The following is an 18,097-nucleotide window of genomic DNA, read 5'->3' on the forward strand; positions in this document are numbered from 1 at the left end:
CGTCGTTGGTAAGCATAGCAGCAAACAACTGCCAATCCAGTGTCAAGATTTATTCTTTTTTTAAGAAACAGCACAAAAGTAATCAAAAACAATTTTGGTAAAGAGGACTGCAGGGACAGAGCAAGACCCCCAAGCTTGCATAAATCTTGGCCCAGGACAGGAAGCCAAAGATGGCAAGCCTTTCAGGCTGCAGCTACGACTGGGGCATGGCAATGAAGCCAGAGGTCCCTGGTGGGCATTGGAGGAAGGGGCAGAGAGAGGATTTATTCTCTCTGGCAATGCCTCTAAAGAAGAGAGTTTCATCCACGCAGGGGGCAAGCGTAAGGCAGCAGGAATCCCCTTCCTGATCAGAACAGCAAACTGGCAGAAGTCGCCATCTCTCCTGCACACGCTCACAAATGTCCCTCCCTGAAAAAAAGCAGAGCTCGCTCCAGCCCCCAAGTATTGGGAGAGCCCAGACACAAAAAGGCACTTCAGAGCAACCCACGTGCTTGGGTAGAGTGATGGGTGAAGGCACCTGTGTCCCAGCGGAGTGGCTTCTGTTTAATGCATTCAGTGCCCCTCCAGGAACAACGGAAGCCAGACGGACAGCAGTGGCGTTTGTCAGAGCAGCAGGAGCCCTGCAGGGGGAGACAGAGAGGCAAAAATGATGGGGTGATACTTCCTGCCGGAAAGAAGTACTCAAGACTTAGAAAATCTAGACAACTTCCTGTTTAAAAGATTGCAAGGCACTGAAAAGACGGTACTAGGATGTTTATTCATGTTTCTGCTCTGTCTCGCGAGGCCTTACTTGGGCCCTCGAGGAGGCTGGTGATTTTGAAAAACCCATCGAGATTGGTGGAAAGAGGAGTGACAACCCAGCACCAACAAGAGGAATAGTCCATGGATTCTCAGTCTAGTCCCCCTTGGCCAAGTCCTAGAAGGGCAAAACCGAGACTGGGAAGCAGGTACAGAGCCACCCCCTGGATTAGCTGTAAGTAAGAAAGGAGGAGGTTGGTGGAGCAGTCCCATTTACCCTCATGGGCCAGCCTCCACTGGGACCCCCCGTGACAAGACAGCAGTAGAGACAAGTAATAACTCTTGTAGTCCATGTACAGATAGATGAAGATTACGCATTGAGAAATTAATGATATTTGGATTGTATTTGTCAAAACCATAGGAACACATGGATTAACATATATACTATAGTTTTGTAGTCTTAATTGCCGTATTTTTCGCTCCTTAAGACGCACCTGACCCTAAGACACACCTAGTTTGTAGAGGGGGAAAACAAGAAAAATATATATTCTGCGCAGAGCATGTAAGCGGCTCTCGCTTTTCTTGATTTAAAGCAATGGAGGACTTTCCTTTACTAATAACACAACACTCCCATCTCTTTAGTCTATTATAGAAAATCTATTACTATCTAGAATTGCCATTGCTGCTGACACAGCTTCCCTGTACCACAGCTGAGACTATATTTCAAATTCTGAGGGATCAGCATCAGTTTTTTCAGATCTTTCAGGTGCTAAGTCTCAAGCCTGGCTAACTAAAGTAAATTTGCATTCCGGCATTTAACATCACAACTGTTTTGGCCATCAGTGTACATAGGAGCGAAGCTTTAAATTGCTACACCAAAAACAAATTCCTATGGACCAGCATTTAACTTAACAATACCAATACTTTACAGCGAGGCAGGAGGAGGGATGGGCAAGCAAAGTGAGAGCTGCGCAAAGTGGGGGCTCTCACTTTGCTTGCTCCCGTCCGTCTCTCATCCTGCTTCACTGAGAAGCCAGCAGAGCAAGAACGATAGCTGCTCAGCGGCTCTTGCTCTGCTGGCTTCACAGTGAGCAACAGACGGGAGCCATGGCTCCGACTGCGGAGGTATCCCTGCAGTGGTAGCCAAGGGATCCCTCTGCCGCCCAGTGCATTTGCTCCATAAGACGCACAGACATTTCCCCTTACTTTTTAGGAGGAAAAAAGTGTGTCTTATGCAGTGAAAAATACGGTATATTTTATTGCTGTTTTCAACTACTTTTTAAAAGGGTTTTTTAATGTACAGTCGTATCTTGGTTTTCAAACAGCTTAATTCTCGAACGTTTTGTCTCCCGAATGTTGCAAACCTGGAATGACTGTACTGGTTTGCAAACTATTTTTGGAAGCTGAACGTCCAACGGGGCTTCTGATTGGCTGCAGGAGCTTCCAGCAGCCAATCAGAAGCCGCGCTTTGATTTCTGAACATTTTGGAAGTCGAACGGACTTCTGGAATGGATCCTGTTCGACTTCCAAGGCGTAACTATTTTCTTCCCTTCTTATTTTTTCTTTTTTCTTCTTTCTCATTTATTTTAATTTATATTTCGTTGAGATTACTAAAATAATACCCCCTTCCCTTCGGAACAGGAGTATCTTCCTAGGGATGGGAGGGAGAAATGCCAAACAACAAGAAGCAAGGCAAGACTCAAATCGCATGATGCATGAACATCATTACCGGTGCTGCAGAGTGCAAATTTTTCCAGCGATTTATCTACTGGTAGATAACTTCACTGGTAACAGTGATTGGATGCCAATTGGAAATGCGATATTGGCTGTTTCAAAGGTGGCCGGTTTGGTTTTTTTGTAGCTTTGTTTAGTAAACACAAGCAAAATAAAAATAAATTTGCACAGGAATCTCTTTTGTTCAAAATTTCCAAGAAAACTTACATGGCTGGTGATGAGATATAAGAAATCAAAGGGATATATACACAAGGGATTCCCAACCTGCCTGGCCATCAGTCAAGGACACTTGAGAGTTATAGTCCAGCAATGGCCACAATCCCCTCCTGCTTTCTACCTCCGTGTTTCACTCCCTTTAAGCCATCGATCCTGCTTCTCAGGATCTTTCAAACTAAGATAGCCACCCTCCCGTGACCTCTGCTCAAAATCTTATCCAGTCGGCACCCCGCCAAACACACAAGTCCTCCCTGCTAACCAGTTCGAACCTGCAACCAGCACTGCCACTGACCTTGTCGTAAGGGCAACAGGCCCATCCGCCTGAGCTGGACTTGCAGCAGGTCTGGTGGTCGTGACAGTAGTGCTGATCACCGCACAACACATCCCGGCCGGACGTGGGGGCGCGCGAGGAACTCAGTAGACCTCCTGCAGGCAGGAGCCTGGGCCAGAACTGCTTCTCGCATGTCTGAGCTGCCACGTTGCAGGTGTAGCCCGAGGGGCAGCAGTGTTTGTGATCCTCGCAGCAAACAGCCTGCAGAAGCAGAGAGAGAAAAGCTTTGGTCCTCAGGGTCTGTCCTGATGCCACAACACTCGATGGCCTGGCCAAAGAGTTGCCCACATGTGAAAGGGGGTTTGCTTTTAACAGCTAAAAAGGATACAAGTTTCTGTTATTAAACAACGTCTCCCCAGTGGAGAAGACATGGCCAAATGCTGTGCAATAAACAAAAACAAGGGGGTGGGGAAAAGGGAATGGCTGACAAGCTGAAATTTGTGCCTCTTTTTAAGAATTACTTGCACCCTGAGAAATCTCCGCTTTCATTTTACACAAACTCAAGTTTTTAGACCTTAAAAGCTGTAGAGACAGCGTTGTTGAAGAAGAAGAGTTTGGATCTGATATCCCGCTTTATCACTATCCGAAGGAGTCTCAAAGCGGCTAACATTCTCCTTTCCCTTCCTCCCCCCCAACAAACACACTGTGAGGTGAGTGGGGCCGAGAGACATCAATAATTGTGACTAGCCCAAGGTCACCCAGCAGCTGCATGTGGAGGAGCAGGGAAGTGAACCCGGTTCACCAGATTACGAGTCTACCGCTCTTAACCACTACACCACACTGGCTCTCACTGGCTTGGGTGTGTTTTCAGGTTACTGGGGGGGGGGGGGCGAGGAGGAGTCAAGGAGGCTGGGGCCATCTCCCTTGGCTAGTGAAACACACATTTATTTATTTACTGCCAGGACTAGCTTTTCCCAGAACAGCATTTAGGTTAGCTAACTCATGCCTCAGAGTTCACAAAGGGTGCCGGAATAGCACCCAACACCCTGAAGAAACCAAGCTGCTTCTTCTCTGACCAGCACCCTGCACCCTCCAGGCTCTGCCTCCCACACCTGCTCTATCTTTTTCTGTGCTTTGCCCTGCTCACTGCCTCTGTCCAAGCCTCTTGCCCTAATAGATCAGAGTCGATTCCAGCATCACATCGTCCAAGGCTGCCTCCTGCATGTCAGTCAGTCGCCCAGTGCCCTGGCATGCTTTCGCTTCAGCGTTCTGTGCTGGCACCTGGGCAGAAGGTAAAGGTAAAGGGACCCCTGACAATTAGGCCCAGTCGTGACAGACTCTGGGGTTGCGGTGCTCATCTCGCTTTATTGGCCGAGGGAGCCGGCGTACAGCTTCCGGGTCATGTGGCCAGCATGACTAAGCCGCTTCTGGCGAACCAGAGCAGCGCACGGAAATGCCATTTACCTTCCCGCCGGAGCGGTACCTATTTATCTACTTGCTCTTTGACGTGCTTTCAAACTGCTAGGTTGGCAGGAGCTGGGACTGAGCAACGGGAGCTCACCCCGTCGCGGGGATTCAAACCGCCGACCTTCTGATCGGCAAGTCCTAGGCTCTGTGGTTTAACCCACAGCGCCACCCACGTTAAGTTTGTGCAAAGCCCCGGCTGCACTCACGTTGGGTAGCTGGCAGCAGCTCCACCCGCCCGAGACATCCCTGCAGCAGGTCTGCCCTTCCTCGCAGCTGGATGTGTCATTGCACCGGATGCCATGGTTCTGAGTCACACCGGCAGGATGCTTGGGAACCCAAGGCAGAGAGTGCTGCGGCGACTGGCAGGTTTTCTGACCTGGATCGCAAGTGTAGTCTTTGGGGCAGCAGTGGACACGGTCTGGGCAACAGACAGCCTGCAAGGGAGACAGGAGAGAGATACAAGAATAGGAGCTGGCAAGATTTAACAGATCAGAGACCAAAACGACAAAAAAAGTCTTGAGAACCACTGGCCTCGGGCATCGTTGTGAATTCACAAGAGGCCGAGAAAGAGGAGCAGGATTTGAATCTGGGACTTCCTGGGGTCAGAGCTCAGCCCCTTACGCTGCACCAGCTCTTTAGGAGACGATGACTACAAGGGCTGAACCCCAGGAACCGTTTTCCCGGCTGGAAGCATCTTAAGAAAACACAGGGATTGGCCAATGGGGATAAGGTGAGCCACCAAAGAGGTTCCTCTTTTGAGAACCATTGCCTGCCACAAAGGCATATTACAGCAGGTGAAGGATTCCCCTTTGTTTAAAAAGAAGAATTCAAGTTAGGTTTTTCTTGAACTGCACAGAACAGCACGGTCACTTTAGTTTCACACTTGATAGCAACTTGTTCCGCCACCCCAGCTTACCTCTGGGAAAGGGCAGCACCCCCACTCGCCCGAGGGCATCCGGCAGCAGGTGTGCCCGTCTGGGCAGCTCGCCTTGTCGTCACACCTGATGTCCTTCACCTCCCTCAGCTGAATGAGAGCCATCGAGACCTGCCGGGAAGGTTGTCTGCTTTGGACGCAGGAGCCGTGTTCCACGTCACAGGTGTAGCCCGCAGGGCAGCAATTCTTTTGGTCAGAGCAGCAGACGGCCTGCAGAGGAAAGGAAGGAAGGGTGAGGACTCACTCCTCTTCAGGGGCCTATAGGCAGCTCCCCAAATCAACCACTCTTTACCCGTAAGGAAACCGCTGCCACCATGACACACACACACACACATTTCGGGGACAAACCCGCCCGCTCGACGTACCTGTGGGAAAGGGCAGCACGCCCAGCCCAGCGCTCCGGCCGTGCAGCACGTCTGCCCATCTGCGCAGCTGAACTCCTCGTTGCATTTCACGTTCCTGCTCAAAGAGGCGAAGCCAACGACGGCCGGCTTCTTCTCCAGCCAAGGGATGCTGCCTCCGTTCTTCATGCAAGTGCCTTCCGACAAGTTGCACTGGTAGTTGGCAGGGCAGCAGTGGGAGCCGTCCTTGCAGCAGATGGCCTGGGGGGAGGGGAAAGCAGAGGGGGTGGGTGGGTGGGTCGGGAAGGAACTCGTGAGCCTGGAAGGAATCGGGGACAGGATTTACAATCCCTGACTGTAAACGGTGGCAGGGTCTCTGGTCTCACCAAGTCTTCAATGGGATTTTGATTGGAGACCCAAGTCAACGATGCTACAGGAATCAACGGAATAGCCTACTCCTGTTCAGCTTGAAATTACAGGCTGATTTTGTAGGTTTTTCAAAAGAATGCATGGGGTGGGGGAAACGGCATTATATGCTGGGGGGGGGGCACTGATCAGATGAGTTTCTCCTTCATTGCTAATGACACCTCACATTTTTCTTCCAAATGTGTTGGAAGCCCTAGAGACAGAGCAGTTGTGCAGGGGAAGTGCTAGATGGCATGTAAGGGCAGAAGATTCCCTTCCCGATCCATCGGGATAAAGTAATGAAATTATCACTAATCTAGCAAATCACTGGGCACCCACAGCTGCCAAATGCGAAGCCAGAACCAAATTAGATGGGATTGCATCAGATTAAGGAGCTGCTGCCATCCTGTAAAAAGTGGGAGAACCAATTTAAATGGGAAACGCAGGGGAGAGAGCTGGGCTGAAAACGTGCCAGCCCATATTTTACTTCCCCACATATCCCTCTTTCTCCAGGCGCTTTGGGCTTCGACACTGAGAAGGCTTGGGAAAGTAGAGAGGGAAAGGAGCCCAAGAAAAGAAAGGGGCCTAGAAATATCACTGACTGCAACACAAACCATAGGGCAGGTTACAGCCGTGTTGGCCTGCCGTAGTCAAGCAAAAATAAAAAATTCCTTCCAGTAGCACCTTAGAGACCATCTAAGTTTGTTATTGGTATGAGCTTTCGTGTGCATGCGATTGGCGAGGGGGAGACTGAATTTCACCGAGCAAAAGCCACTGGTTTCTAGTTGTCAAGATGCACCTCCTTGCTGGGTAACGGCATTATGCAATCTGCTGTTCACCCAACAAATGGGCTCCGCTTGTTCCCATTTTACAGACAAAACTCCGGCCATGAGCACACTCCCAGCGCAGCCAGGCTTGAACCCACTTCCCCCCCTTTCCGTTCCACAGCCAAGACACTTGGAGCGCACGGGCCACTGTGGCATGTGGCAGTGAGTGTTGATTTAGCCGGCCCAGGGAGAATACCCAATTTTCGGGGCAGGGAGGAAGAGATGGGACCTGCCCCACCCTCCTCTTACCTCTGGCAAGGGGCAGCAGCCCCACGCGCCCGATGACAGGCGGCAGCAGGTGTGCCCTTCTGGGCATTCCGTGTGGGCATCGCACGGCACTGCCGTGCCCGCAGAGCTCGCAGGCGGGGAGCGTGGCTCTGCTTTCGCCAGCCACGGGATGCTTCTGCCGCCTTCGTCGCAGGTCCCCGCGGCCACGTTGCATGTGTAGCCCTTTGGGCAGCAGTGGACGTGGTCTGAGCAGCAGACAGCCTGGAAAAGGACACGGAAGGCTCTCAGGTTCATTCGTGGAGCAGTCGACACAGAGAGGGCACAAGGAGGCTGCCACCTAGCCATGGAAGAAAGACCCCTCCCCACCAGCCCAGCTAGCAGAGATCCTTTTCGACATAGAGGTTCCTGAACATTTTCAGGCCACCATCCCCTGGGTCCCACGGAGACTCAGAAACTACAACTAATCCAGAATGCAGCTGCAAGGCTGGTGACTGTGAGCAGTCGCTGGGACCATATACAGTGGTACCTCGGGTTACATACGCTTCAGGTTACAAACTCCACTAACCCAGAAATAGTACCTCGGGTTAAGAACTTTGCTTCAGGATGAGGACAGAAAATCGTGCTCCAGCGGCGCAGTGGGAGCGGAAGGCCCCATTGGCTAAAGCGCTGCTTCAGGTTAAGAACAGACCTCCAGAACGAATTAAGTTCTTAACCTGATGTACCACTGTAACTAGTCCTAAAGGATCTTCAGTGGCTCCCAGTATGTTTCTGAGCACCATTCAAAGTGTTGGTGCTGACCTTTAAAGCCCTAAACGGCTTCAGCCCAGTATACCTGAAGGAGTGTCTCCACCCCCATCCTTCTGCCCGGACACTGAGGTCCAGTGCCGAGGGCCTTCTGGCGGTTCCCTCATTGCGAGAAGCAAAGCTACAGGGATCCAGGCAGAGGGCCTTCTTGGTAGTGGCGCCCGCCCTGTGGAACACCCTCCCATCAGATGTCAAGGAGATAAACAACTACCAGACTTTTAGAAGACATCTGAAGGCAGCCCTGTATAGGGAAATTTTAAAAATGTGTAATGTTGCACAATTTTTTATGTTCTGTAAGCTGCCCAGAGTGGCTGGGGAAACCCAGCCAGATGGGTGGGGTATAAATTAATAATAAATAATGATAATGATGATGATTGCCAGTTACCCCTACCATATAAAAACATTCAGAACAGCGGTTACTCACTAAGGAACATAGTAAGCAACACAGTAACATTGAAAGCAGTAACCACCTGCTACACATTTGTTCAAAATCCAATGAAAACTACTTCGTTCAATTAGTTCGACAAAAATGGAGAAGCTGGTGTCACTGGGTATCAGCTTCATCCAAGTCTGATAGTCATTTACACCTCCAGCGCCCCCTGCCACCCCCTTGCCTCTTAGTGCCCCCTAACTCCAGGGGGCAATAATGCCCCCTTTGGAAACCACGGTTTTAACAGCAGGTATCGGGGACAAGGCCTGGTACCCTTCCACAGGCAAAACTATAGTAAGGTTACCAGACGTCCCCGTTTCTTGGGGACAGTCCCCGGATTTACAAATCAGTCCCCTGACAAGGAGAGACAAAATCCATCTATTTAGCAGGAAGTTGAAAAGTGTCCCCGGATTCATTGGGGGGGGGGAACTGGTAACCTTAAACTATAGGATTTGTCCTGTCCCCCCACAATGGCCACTTCCTGACTTGAATGAGTCAAAACCCTTGCCCCACAGCAGGAACAGAGGAAGATGTCTTGGTCCACCTAGTTCAGGACTGACCGGTGGGATTTCAGAAGGGACCCCGTAGGTGCCATAGCCTGAGCCTGGGACCATCTGCACCCCTGTCCCCTCATCCATCGCTCTCTTACCTCCTCCAATGGGCAGCACCCCCATTCGCCTGGGCTTCGCAGACAGCAGGTGTTCCCATCTGGGCAGGTGTGCTCATCGTCGCACTGGACAACACCGACTACAGGAAGGGGAGGCAGGCACATCGGAATGGGAACCAAGAACGCCCTACCTCAAGGCTGTTTTGGGCAGCCCTTGGCAACATTTGACTACCTCCTGAACCCCCCCCCCCCTGTCTTGCCCAGTGAGGTGCTGGGCTTTGGGAAGGAGGTGTGATGTTCTGGCAGAGTCCTAGTAGCATCCTGCCTCCTTTCCAAAGCCTAGTAGCGCTTTCCTAGCTTTAGGAAGGAGATGGGAGGGCTCTAGGACCCTGCCAGAGCCTTGCACCTCCTTCCCAAAGCCCAGTGTGTTGCTTAGCTGGTATGGGGAAGGCAGCATGAGGGTTGAGGAGTATCAAGTTTTGGTCTCGCTCCCTTAGGAGCAGAGGAAGCGAAGCTGCATTACACCGCGCTAGAGCATCTAGCTGAGGACTGTCTACACTGACTGAGAGTGTCTCGCCACTGTTTCAGACACAGGTCTCTCCCAGCCCTAACCTGGAGATGCCAGATAGATAGATAGATAGATAGATAGATAGATAGATAGATAGATAGATAATTTATTACGGTCGGAGACCACCTTATAAAACACACTTGGGGGTACAGTCACAGAAGGAAAACAAACAACTGAAACAATGTACAACAATAAATTTAAAAACAATGTACAACAATAAACCACCGCAGCGAGCTGACCCAGAGTCACCCATAGAACCGAGTTTGGGGATTTTCTTAACGAACTAGTTTGAGTTGGGAGACGGTCTGTGCCTACAGATCTGTACACAGAATCTGGCGACCATCCGGGTCGTCTTCTGATCTTTGCCTAACAGGAATAGGTCAAATTTTTGCTTTTCCGATAGGTCAGCGAGCCTCACCAGTAGGGGATCAATGGTCTTAACTACGTGCCTCTTCATAAAAGGGATATCTAAAGAACAAGTGCTCTGGGCTTCCTATCTTCCCCCAATGAAGAGGAACAAAGTCTCAGTGTATGGGACTTTTTTCAAGGCTCCTCCCAGGACCGGCGAGGGCAGGGCCGAGCTTCTGGTGAGTGTAAAGGCCCTTCTTGCAGGAGATGCCAGAAATTGAACCTGGGACCTTCTGCTTGCAAGGCAGATGCTCCTCCAATAAGCAGCAGCCCCTCTCCCAAAGTCTACATCCTGGGCAGCCAACCTGGTACCTTCCTGAAGCAGCTGACCTACACCTCCCAACCACTTCTGACACCACGATGCTAGCTATCCCCATTCGACATAACACATGCAGGCACAGATTTTCGCCTCCCTTGCTGCTTTGCAGAATACCCCCCCCCCACACACACACACACCGAGTCCTGCCTCACCTGTTTGGCGGAGGTCCGTAGCGAGGTGCAAGATGGGCCATGACCTCTGCGGGGTCATAGTGCATCGCGAGTGCTCCAGGTCACACTTGGTGCCCTGTGGGCAGCAGTGAAGGTGGTCGCTGCAGCAGACAGCCTGGCAGAAGGCGAGGAAAGGTTGTGGGCATCAGATCCAGAACGGCACTGCCTGCATCTGCCTAGCTTGGGACGTAGGGTGGGCTGGAGGGCACCAGTTCATGCCAAACATGGCAACCCATGCTTCTGGTTTGAGGGCTGCATCTTTTCCATATCTTGCTGCTACGGGCAGCAACCCAGAGGACAAGTGCTAATTTACAGCAAGGCTTCACGGAAAAGAGGGCCAACAGACACCCCAAAGCTCCCCCAAAATGAATCAAGTGGAGGGGGTGTCAAGGTCCTCAGAAGAAGCTGCACTGGTGGATCTGTGTTGCTGGGAGTGGAGTAAGACTGGAGTAAGACTGGGCAATATATCGTCCAAAATCAGTTTGAAGTCCATATCATGGTTTCATAATTTTTGACCTGGAAATGTGTCGCGAATCACTATGTGTGTGTGTGTGTATGCTCCGTGCAAAAGTCAAAATGTGGGGGAAACCGTGAAGCCAGCCAATGCCTCTACAATGCTCTGTCCTTATTTCAGACATTGTGATACAGTCATACCTCGGGTTACAGCCGCTTCAGGTTGCGTTTTTTCGGGTTGCGGACCGCTGAAACCTAGAAGTACCGGAACGGGTTACTTCCGGGTTTCGGCAGTCACGCATGCGCAGAAGTGCCGAATCGCAATCTGCGCGTGCGCATATGCGGTTTGTGAACGCTGTGGGTTGCGAACGTGCATCCCGCACAGATCATGTTCGCAACCCTTGTGTCCACTGTATATTGGTATATCGCAAAGTTCAGCTTGTGATAAATCGCGGTGTCGAAAACCAGGCATCGCCCAGTGCTATAGTGGTGTACAAGCCTCAGGGAAGTGCGCAAGTAAAAGAGGGAGGTGATTTCTTGCTTCACCCCCACGGCCAAAATCCAAATTACGGTGGAACTTTGGTTCTTGAACAGCTTAGTTGATGAACAAATTGACTCCGCAAAACCTTGGTTTTCGAACAGTTTCAAGAGTCAAACGGACTTCCAGAACGGACTGAGTTCAAGAACCAAGGTTCCACTGTATGTTGGTCAGAAAACAGAGCTGCCACAATCTGAATTTAGCGAGAGCCGCAGGCCTAGCAATACTGGCCCCTTCCACTGAACCCACACAATCCAGTTGTCTTTCTGAATTTGATACTTACATTGGGTAGGTGGCAGCAGCCATACTGGCCCGTCGGGAGAATGCAGCAGGTGTCTGTATCCGGGCAGCTGGACTGATTACCTGGGCAGAGACTGTTCCGAGGTGAATCTGCAGAGGAGGTTCAGAGACAGGAATTTAAGAGGGTAGGATGCGCTGCCTTGTCAGAAGGGGAATGAAGAACTGCTGCACTGAATGGGCAGCAACTCCAAGTCCACCCCATCCTTCACTCCCCGTTCCGTACCCAACAGAAGCGCTCGCCTGCTCGCTGGGAACTTCTTCCGAAGAGGGTGCTCCCCGGAGGCTGCAAAGCACCGTGCGTGTGGCAGGTCGCAAGTTGTGTTGTGTGGGCAGCAGTGGATCTTGTCTTCACAGCACAATGCCTTGGGAGAGAAAGAGGCGAGGAATGTGACAGCAAGCCCAAAATTAGTTCAACTGGTTTTATTTGAATTTTCATGTTGCTGTTAGCTTAGGGGTTCATGGTTCTTTCAATATTTAATTGTAAGCCACCCTGATCGTGTATCCCAAAGATTGTGCTTTTATTATTGCCTTTTATACCCAAACAAGTTTCTAGTCTAGCATGGATGATGGGAGGTGTAGTCCAATGACCACGGATAACAGCCACAGGTTTCCCATCCCTGCCTGATTTGATTTGCTGCTTGCTTCACTCACACACACACACCCCTCAATTACCTGGTCCTATTTCTAAGTTATCTCCTCACAAGTACATCGGCAAACACATTATTTTCCCTTCAAGAAGCACCACCTCAGAGCTTGTTAGCAGCTATATTACACAAACTCTTTTGCCAATGGCTTCAGAAAAGTTCAAGAGCACTTGTGTCTTTGAGATGTTGAGTTCGTAATGGCTTTCTCTTGAGTCTTTTTTTTAAAAAAAATATTTAGTTAGGTTTTTTTAAGAAGTGTCAGCATAATTACTTAAGGAGGAGCTTCGGTTCTGCAACACATCCAGCTATAATAATACATTCAGCTATAATGAAACTCTCACAGATGTGGACTTTGGAGAACCTATTTCTGCTTTTTGCATTCTCTCACGAATGTGCCCCCTGGTTCTTTTCAAGTTTCTTTTTCTTTTCTTTTTGCACGACCTGGAGCCGTTCTATAGTGCACCTGCTCTCTTGCTGCATTGCAGAGACTCCTCCCCGCCCCCCAGCTAGCCAATGGGTCTTGCTACCCCATAACACCCACTCTCCCCTCTGGGAATCTTCAGGGATTCAAGCCGCACAGACACACTTGGTATCAACGGTTCAAGGTGTGACCCAGAAGTTGCTCCACAACCTCCTGTTCAAGACATGAACTTAAAATCAAGTCAGACCCAAGGCAGTGAGGGATCCAAAGGCAGATCCTGGGGCAACTTGGAAGAAGATCAACAAGGATTTCCTATTCTGTTGTTTAATAACAGCAGCAACCAAACTACACTCCCAGTACAACTGCTGAAGTGCAGAAAGTTGGGGCAGGGTTGTATTCTGTGGAGGGTGCCCCATTAGGGTAGAAGGGGCACTGCCCCACCAACCTCGCTCTTCCAGAGGGCAGCTCTGGTTTATCTGCTTTCTCCTCAGTCTCAGTGCTGCCTTTGCAGAACTCGCCAGAGAGCAAGATGGTGACAGAAGGAGACCGAGTTGGCTTTGCTTGGCATTGGCTCTGGCGCCACCTGCTGCTCCTTGTCTCCTGCCCTACCAGTCACAAACATGCACCAGCCACCACTGAATTTTGTGTGTGTGGACGGACTGGGACGCAGTTCGGTTCTGCTACTCACATTCCTGGGCTCAGAATTCTTTGATTGTTAAGTGCTGGCCTTTTGCGTCTGGTTCTGGCTGGCAGATCTTTGGGTTCTAATCAATAGCAAAGCAGATGGTGGGAGCCTGAAGTCCACCCGGCTCTGATCTCAACCACTATTGTCTACTCTGGCAGACAGCAGTGAGTGCTCCGTCGTGGTGCTGTGGCTCCCACAAAGTCTCAAGCCTTTCAGAAGCCTCTGCTTTTCCATCAGATTGGCTTTTAGCGGTCAGGAAAAAGGCAAGCTAAAGATTTAATAATTTAGGACGGGTTTTCAGATTGTTAGTCACCCAAAGGCTAGACATCAAATCAATTAATACCTTGATTTTGGGGGGGGGGGGAGGAAACACTGTTCTCTGCAGCTTTTGCTTATACTAAGTGTTTTGTGAGTTGCAGAAGCATCTGCAGGGAAAAAGCACAGAACAGAACACTGGGTGGGGAATCCAGATCTCTCACTTTAAAACCAAGTTTCTAGTCCCTTGAGCTGTACATATATGGTTGAAAGTGCACAAGAAACGTGTTAAAATCTCAGAAGCCAGAAAGGTGGCTGAGTGGGGTGTTAGGCCTTCAGTGTGGCTTGCGATTACAAGAAAACAAAAATGACACAAAGTGCTAGCAAGTGAAGAATATATATATATATATATAAACACCCACAAAAGGACAAATTATGCAAATGAAAGATGCTTGTATCATTTATAGACTGCAGAATTAAGCTTCTTTGGCACTGATTTTTATAGGCTAGTGATGCAGAAGGAAGATATCAGGATGAAATGGCATTGCCAACAGGAACTGTACATTGTAATCGTTGGACTTGACAATCTTTGGACTTGACTATCCTTGGACTTTATGACAATAAAAACATATAGAAGGTTAATAGTAATATATGTTATTGCCACCAGGAACCGTGCGTTGCAATTTTTTGACATGACAATTACAGTTTTATTATATATACAGTGGTACCTCGGGTTAAGTACTTAATTCGTTCCGGAGGTCCATTCTTAACCTGAAACTGTTTTTAACCTGAAGCACCACTTTAGCTAATGGGGCCTCCTGCTGCCGTCGCACCGCCGAAGCACGATTTCTGTTCTTATCCTGAAGCAAAGTTCTTAACCTGAAGCACTATTTCTGGGTTAGTGGAGTCTGTAACCTGAAGCGCCTGTAACCTGAAGCGTATGTAACCCGAGGTACCACTGTAATGTTATGTTACTTTCCAGCCAGTTACGTGTGTGTTGTGGTGTTCTGAACATGATTTACATAATGAGGCAATTGTGGTGCGTGTTGAGCTGAGATTCCTGCATTGCAGGGGGTTGGTCCAGATTACCCTTGGGGGTCCCTTTCAACCCTACGATTCCATCTGCCAGGCCCCCATACCTCAGGCATCGGGCAACACCCCCAGACTCCATCGGGCATCATACAACAAGTAGACTCATTTGGGCATTCCGATTCCCCATCTGGACACTGAACAGCACTGACTCTGGCAGGAAAGGTTGGAGCTAGAAGCCAAAAGCAACAGAAAATCCATGTTAAAAGTAAGTTCTAGCCGATTTTCGAAAAGCATTCAGAGGAAGCCACTGGGATAGTTGGATAATTCTTCTTGCCAGGTTTCGCAGTTCATTGTTCCGGCTGTGACCACCCCTCTCTCCTTTCCATCACCCTGCCCCAAGGTACCTTCACTCTTAGAGCAGGATTTTCCGTCAGGACTGCAGCGGGAGCCAAGGGGGCAGCAATAGTGACCGCCAGCACAGGAGATGCCCTGTAAGAGAGGAGCATAGCTGTCAACTTACAGATTTGAAAATAAGGGACCAGCAGCCTCAAAAATAAGGGATCAGCAGCCAAAATAAGTGATTTTAGTCAACCAGCTGAAATACAAAGTTAAAAGGGACCAGATAATTTTGGAGAGCAGCGCCGGTTTCTAGCCCTTCATTTCCAGAGGTTGCTGCTCAAGCTGATGAAACGCTGCAATTAAATAACTACAAGCAGCAACCACTTTTCGCGCAAAACGAAGTCCAAGCTACAAAGATGCTACCCCAGGCAGAGACGCTCAGTTCAGCGGCCGCGAGGAGGATGGCGGCAGAAGGGCCCGAGGCTCCCGCCAGTCCCGGCAGGGAGGGGCTCCCGGGGGCCGAGGCTGGTGAGAGGAGGCCGGAGGGGGGCGGGGCGGGCAGCCAAGCAACACAGTTGGAGCCTCCCTCCTCCCTGGCCAGCAGGGAGGGAGGGAGAGGAGCTGCTTCCTTTGAAACCCGGGAAATTTAAGGGACATCATCAATAAGGGACAGCAGTGGGACACGGCGCTGGGATAAGGGTGTTTCCCGCCAAATAAGGGACGGTTGACAGCTATGGAGAGGAGGCGAATGTCAGGGGGAAAGAGATTCAGCACAAGAGATGGGGGTGGTGATTGCAGGCTCAGAAGGAACCTGCCTTTGCCTGGAGTATACAGCAGGGCGAGTATTTTCTAAGGAGAGGTGTTGGGGACTCAAGTCTGCCCATGAACTAGACAGGGAGGCATGGCAGCCGTGTAGCTGGCTGCAGTCACTCAGTGGGATGCTTTCCTTCCACCCCTTTCCAGGACTACAGTCAGTTGTCATCCCCTCTTTCTGTGCTCAGTGCTCCACAGTGCTCAGGTTAAGCGGAGATCACAAGGTCGATTCAGAAGGTTGGTGGCTCACCTACTCAAAGGAGAGATTGACTGAAAAATCTTGCAGTCGTGGCTGGGGACAGGAAGAGATTTCAGAGAGGGTTCTGCTGCCTTCACAACTAAAAAGCACCCTACCCACAAACTCTGGCACAGACCTTTCTGAGATGCTCAATACGAAAATCATATTTCTTCTCCTTTTTAATCACCCAGTTAGGTAAAGGTAAAGGGACCCCAGACCATTAGGTCCAGTCGTGGCCGACTCTGGGGTTGTGGCGCTCTTCTCGCTTTATTGGCCGAGGGAGCCGGCGTACAGCTGGTCATGTGGCCAGCATGACTAAGCCGCTTCTGGCGAACCAGAGCAGTGCACGGAAACGCTGTTTACCTTCCCGCCGGAGCGGTACCTATTTATCTACTTGCACTCTGAGGTGCTTTCAAACTGCTAGGTTGGCAGGAGCTGGGACCAAGCAACGGGAACTCACCCTGTTGCAGGGATTCGAACCGCCGACCTTCTGATCGGCAAGTCCTAGGCTCTGTGGTTTAACAGCGCCGCCCGCATCCCTCACCCAGTTAGGAGCAGGGTCCAAATGGAAACAGAGATCTATTAAGTGTTAGAACATCTGTTCTGAGGTTTATTTCAGCACGGAGCACAAAAGGGAAGAAGGCAGGCTGAGACTACGAGGTGTGGGACACAGAGGCTGAAACTGTCCCTTTCGGCTATCCCGAAACGGTCCTGGAAAAAGACCTGCGCCTTGCAGGAACACCCTCCCCTGTTCTCTTCTGTGTCTCACCTCTTTCCAGGGGCAGCAGGCCAAGTCATCGTCTGGAGTACGCAGGCAGGAGTATTCCGCCGGGCACACACGGCCGTCTAAGCACGCAACACCAGAGGGCTCCGCCACCTGGTGGAGAGAGTTGTCTTGCGGAGGGAACATGCGCAGGGAGGCAGCTGTGAACTGAAAACAGAAAGAAGAAGTGGGAAAGGGGGAAGCAGAACTGGCCCAATGCAGATACCCACACAGACCCAAGACCTCCCTGGAAGAAACAGCTGATCCAGAGCTGTGGGGGGCAGGGAGGTGTCACGTAGCTCAGTCAGTAGGACGCAAGACTCTTAATCTCAGGGTTGTGGGTTTGAGTCCCACGGGGGGGCAAAAGATTCCTGCATTGCAGGGGGTTGGACCAGATAACTATCGAGGTCCCTTCCAACTCTACGATCCCATGATTCTAGGGTTCTACTCAGTGTTGGAAACTCAGATATATAAGCTTGGCTCCAAATGGCTCCTTAGATGAAGGTTGTGGTCACCAAATCGGAACGTCTAGTTGGAAGAGACCAATATATATATGAGAGCTGTCCCCTGGATCAAGTGACTTTTCTTCTTTAAGTTCTCAAAGTTCTTAACCGAAACTCAAGGTTGTCATCTGAACTAGCCAGATGTTTCACTGAGAATCAGTCAGTCCATTGTTTGAAAAAATGAAACTTTAGAGCCCCAAAATGGCAACTGGACATTCCGTTTTGGCGTCTGCAGCCTTGGTTTAAGGAGCCATTTGGTGCCTAGATTATATCTGAGTTTCTAACACTGCCAACAGCCCTGCCCTCCATGAATTTGTCTAATCTTCTTTTAAATCCAGTTTAAATTCTGATCCTATTCAGGTGTGCTATTGGTGCGCATGTGCCCCATACAGGTGGGGTGAGCCGGAACAGCAAGCTCAGTTCCACTGCCAAGTAAGTGGCAGGGAGCCATTTTACTTGTGGACTTTTACCTCCAGCCAGTGTTAGAAACTGGTACAGAAAACCTAGGCGCCAAATGGCTCCTGGGACCTGGGTTATAGGTGCCAAAACAGAATGTCTAGTCGCTATTTGGGGGGGGGGAGGGTTGTCGGCAACACTTTTTATTTATTATTCTGATAAGCTTGAACTAATAATTCACATAAGAGAC

General features: G+C 50.1%; 1 protein-coding gene across 2 annotated transcripts in view; it reads right to left on the reverse strand.

The window, feature by feature from the left end:
- Positions 1-2: 2 nt before the first annotated feature.
- GRN (granulin precursor) overlaps positions 3-18,097 on the reverse strand; it is a 35,697-nt gene continuing 17,602 nt past the window's right edge. For both annotated transcript variants that reach the window (XM_028701974.2, XM_028701975.2), the window contains exons 3-15: positions 16,955-17,116; positions 15,200-15,284; positions 14,903-15,024; positions 11,982-12,120; positions 11,742-11,848; positions 10,450-10,582; positions 9,045-9,142; positions 7,183-7,422; positions 5,726-5,962; positions 5,343-5,570; positions 4,633-4,860; positions 2,981-3,220; positions 3-620 (exon numbers count right to left, since the gene is read on the reverse strand). In XM_028701974.2, the coding sequence (XP_028557807.2) occupies positions 474-620; positions 2,981-3,220; positions 4,633-4,860; positions 5,343-5,570; positions 5,726-5,962; positions 7,183-7,422; positions 9,045-9,142; positions 10,450-10,582; positions 11,742-11,848; positions 11,982-12,120; positions 14,903-15,024; positions 15,200-15,284; positions 16,955-17,116 (2,166 nt within the window). In that variant the 3' untranslated portion in view covers positions 3-473. The remainder of the gene's footprint in view (positions 621-2,980; positions 3,221-4,632; positions 4,861-5,342; positions 5,571-5,725; positions 5,963-7,182; positions 7,423-9,044; positions 9,143-10,449; positions 10,583-11,741; positions 11,849-11,981; positions 12,121-14,902; positions 15,025-15,199; positions 15,285-16,954; positions 17,117-18,097) is intronic.

This window comes from Podarcis muralis, chromosome 13 (assembly GCF_964188315.1).
Source record: "Podarcis muralis chromosome 13, rPodMur119.hap1.1, whole genome shotgun sequence".
Taxonomy (NCBI): Eukaryota; Metazoa; Chordata; class Lepidosauria; order Squamata; family Lacertidae; genus Podarcis; species Podarcis muralis.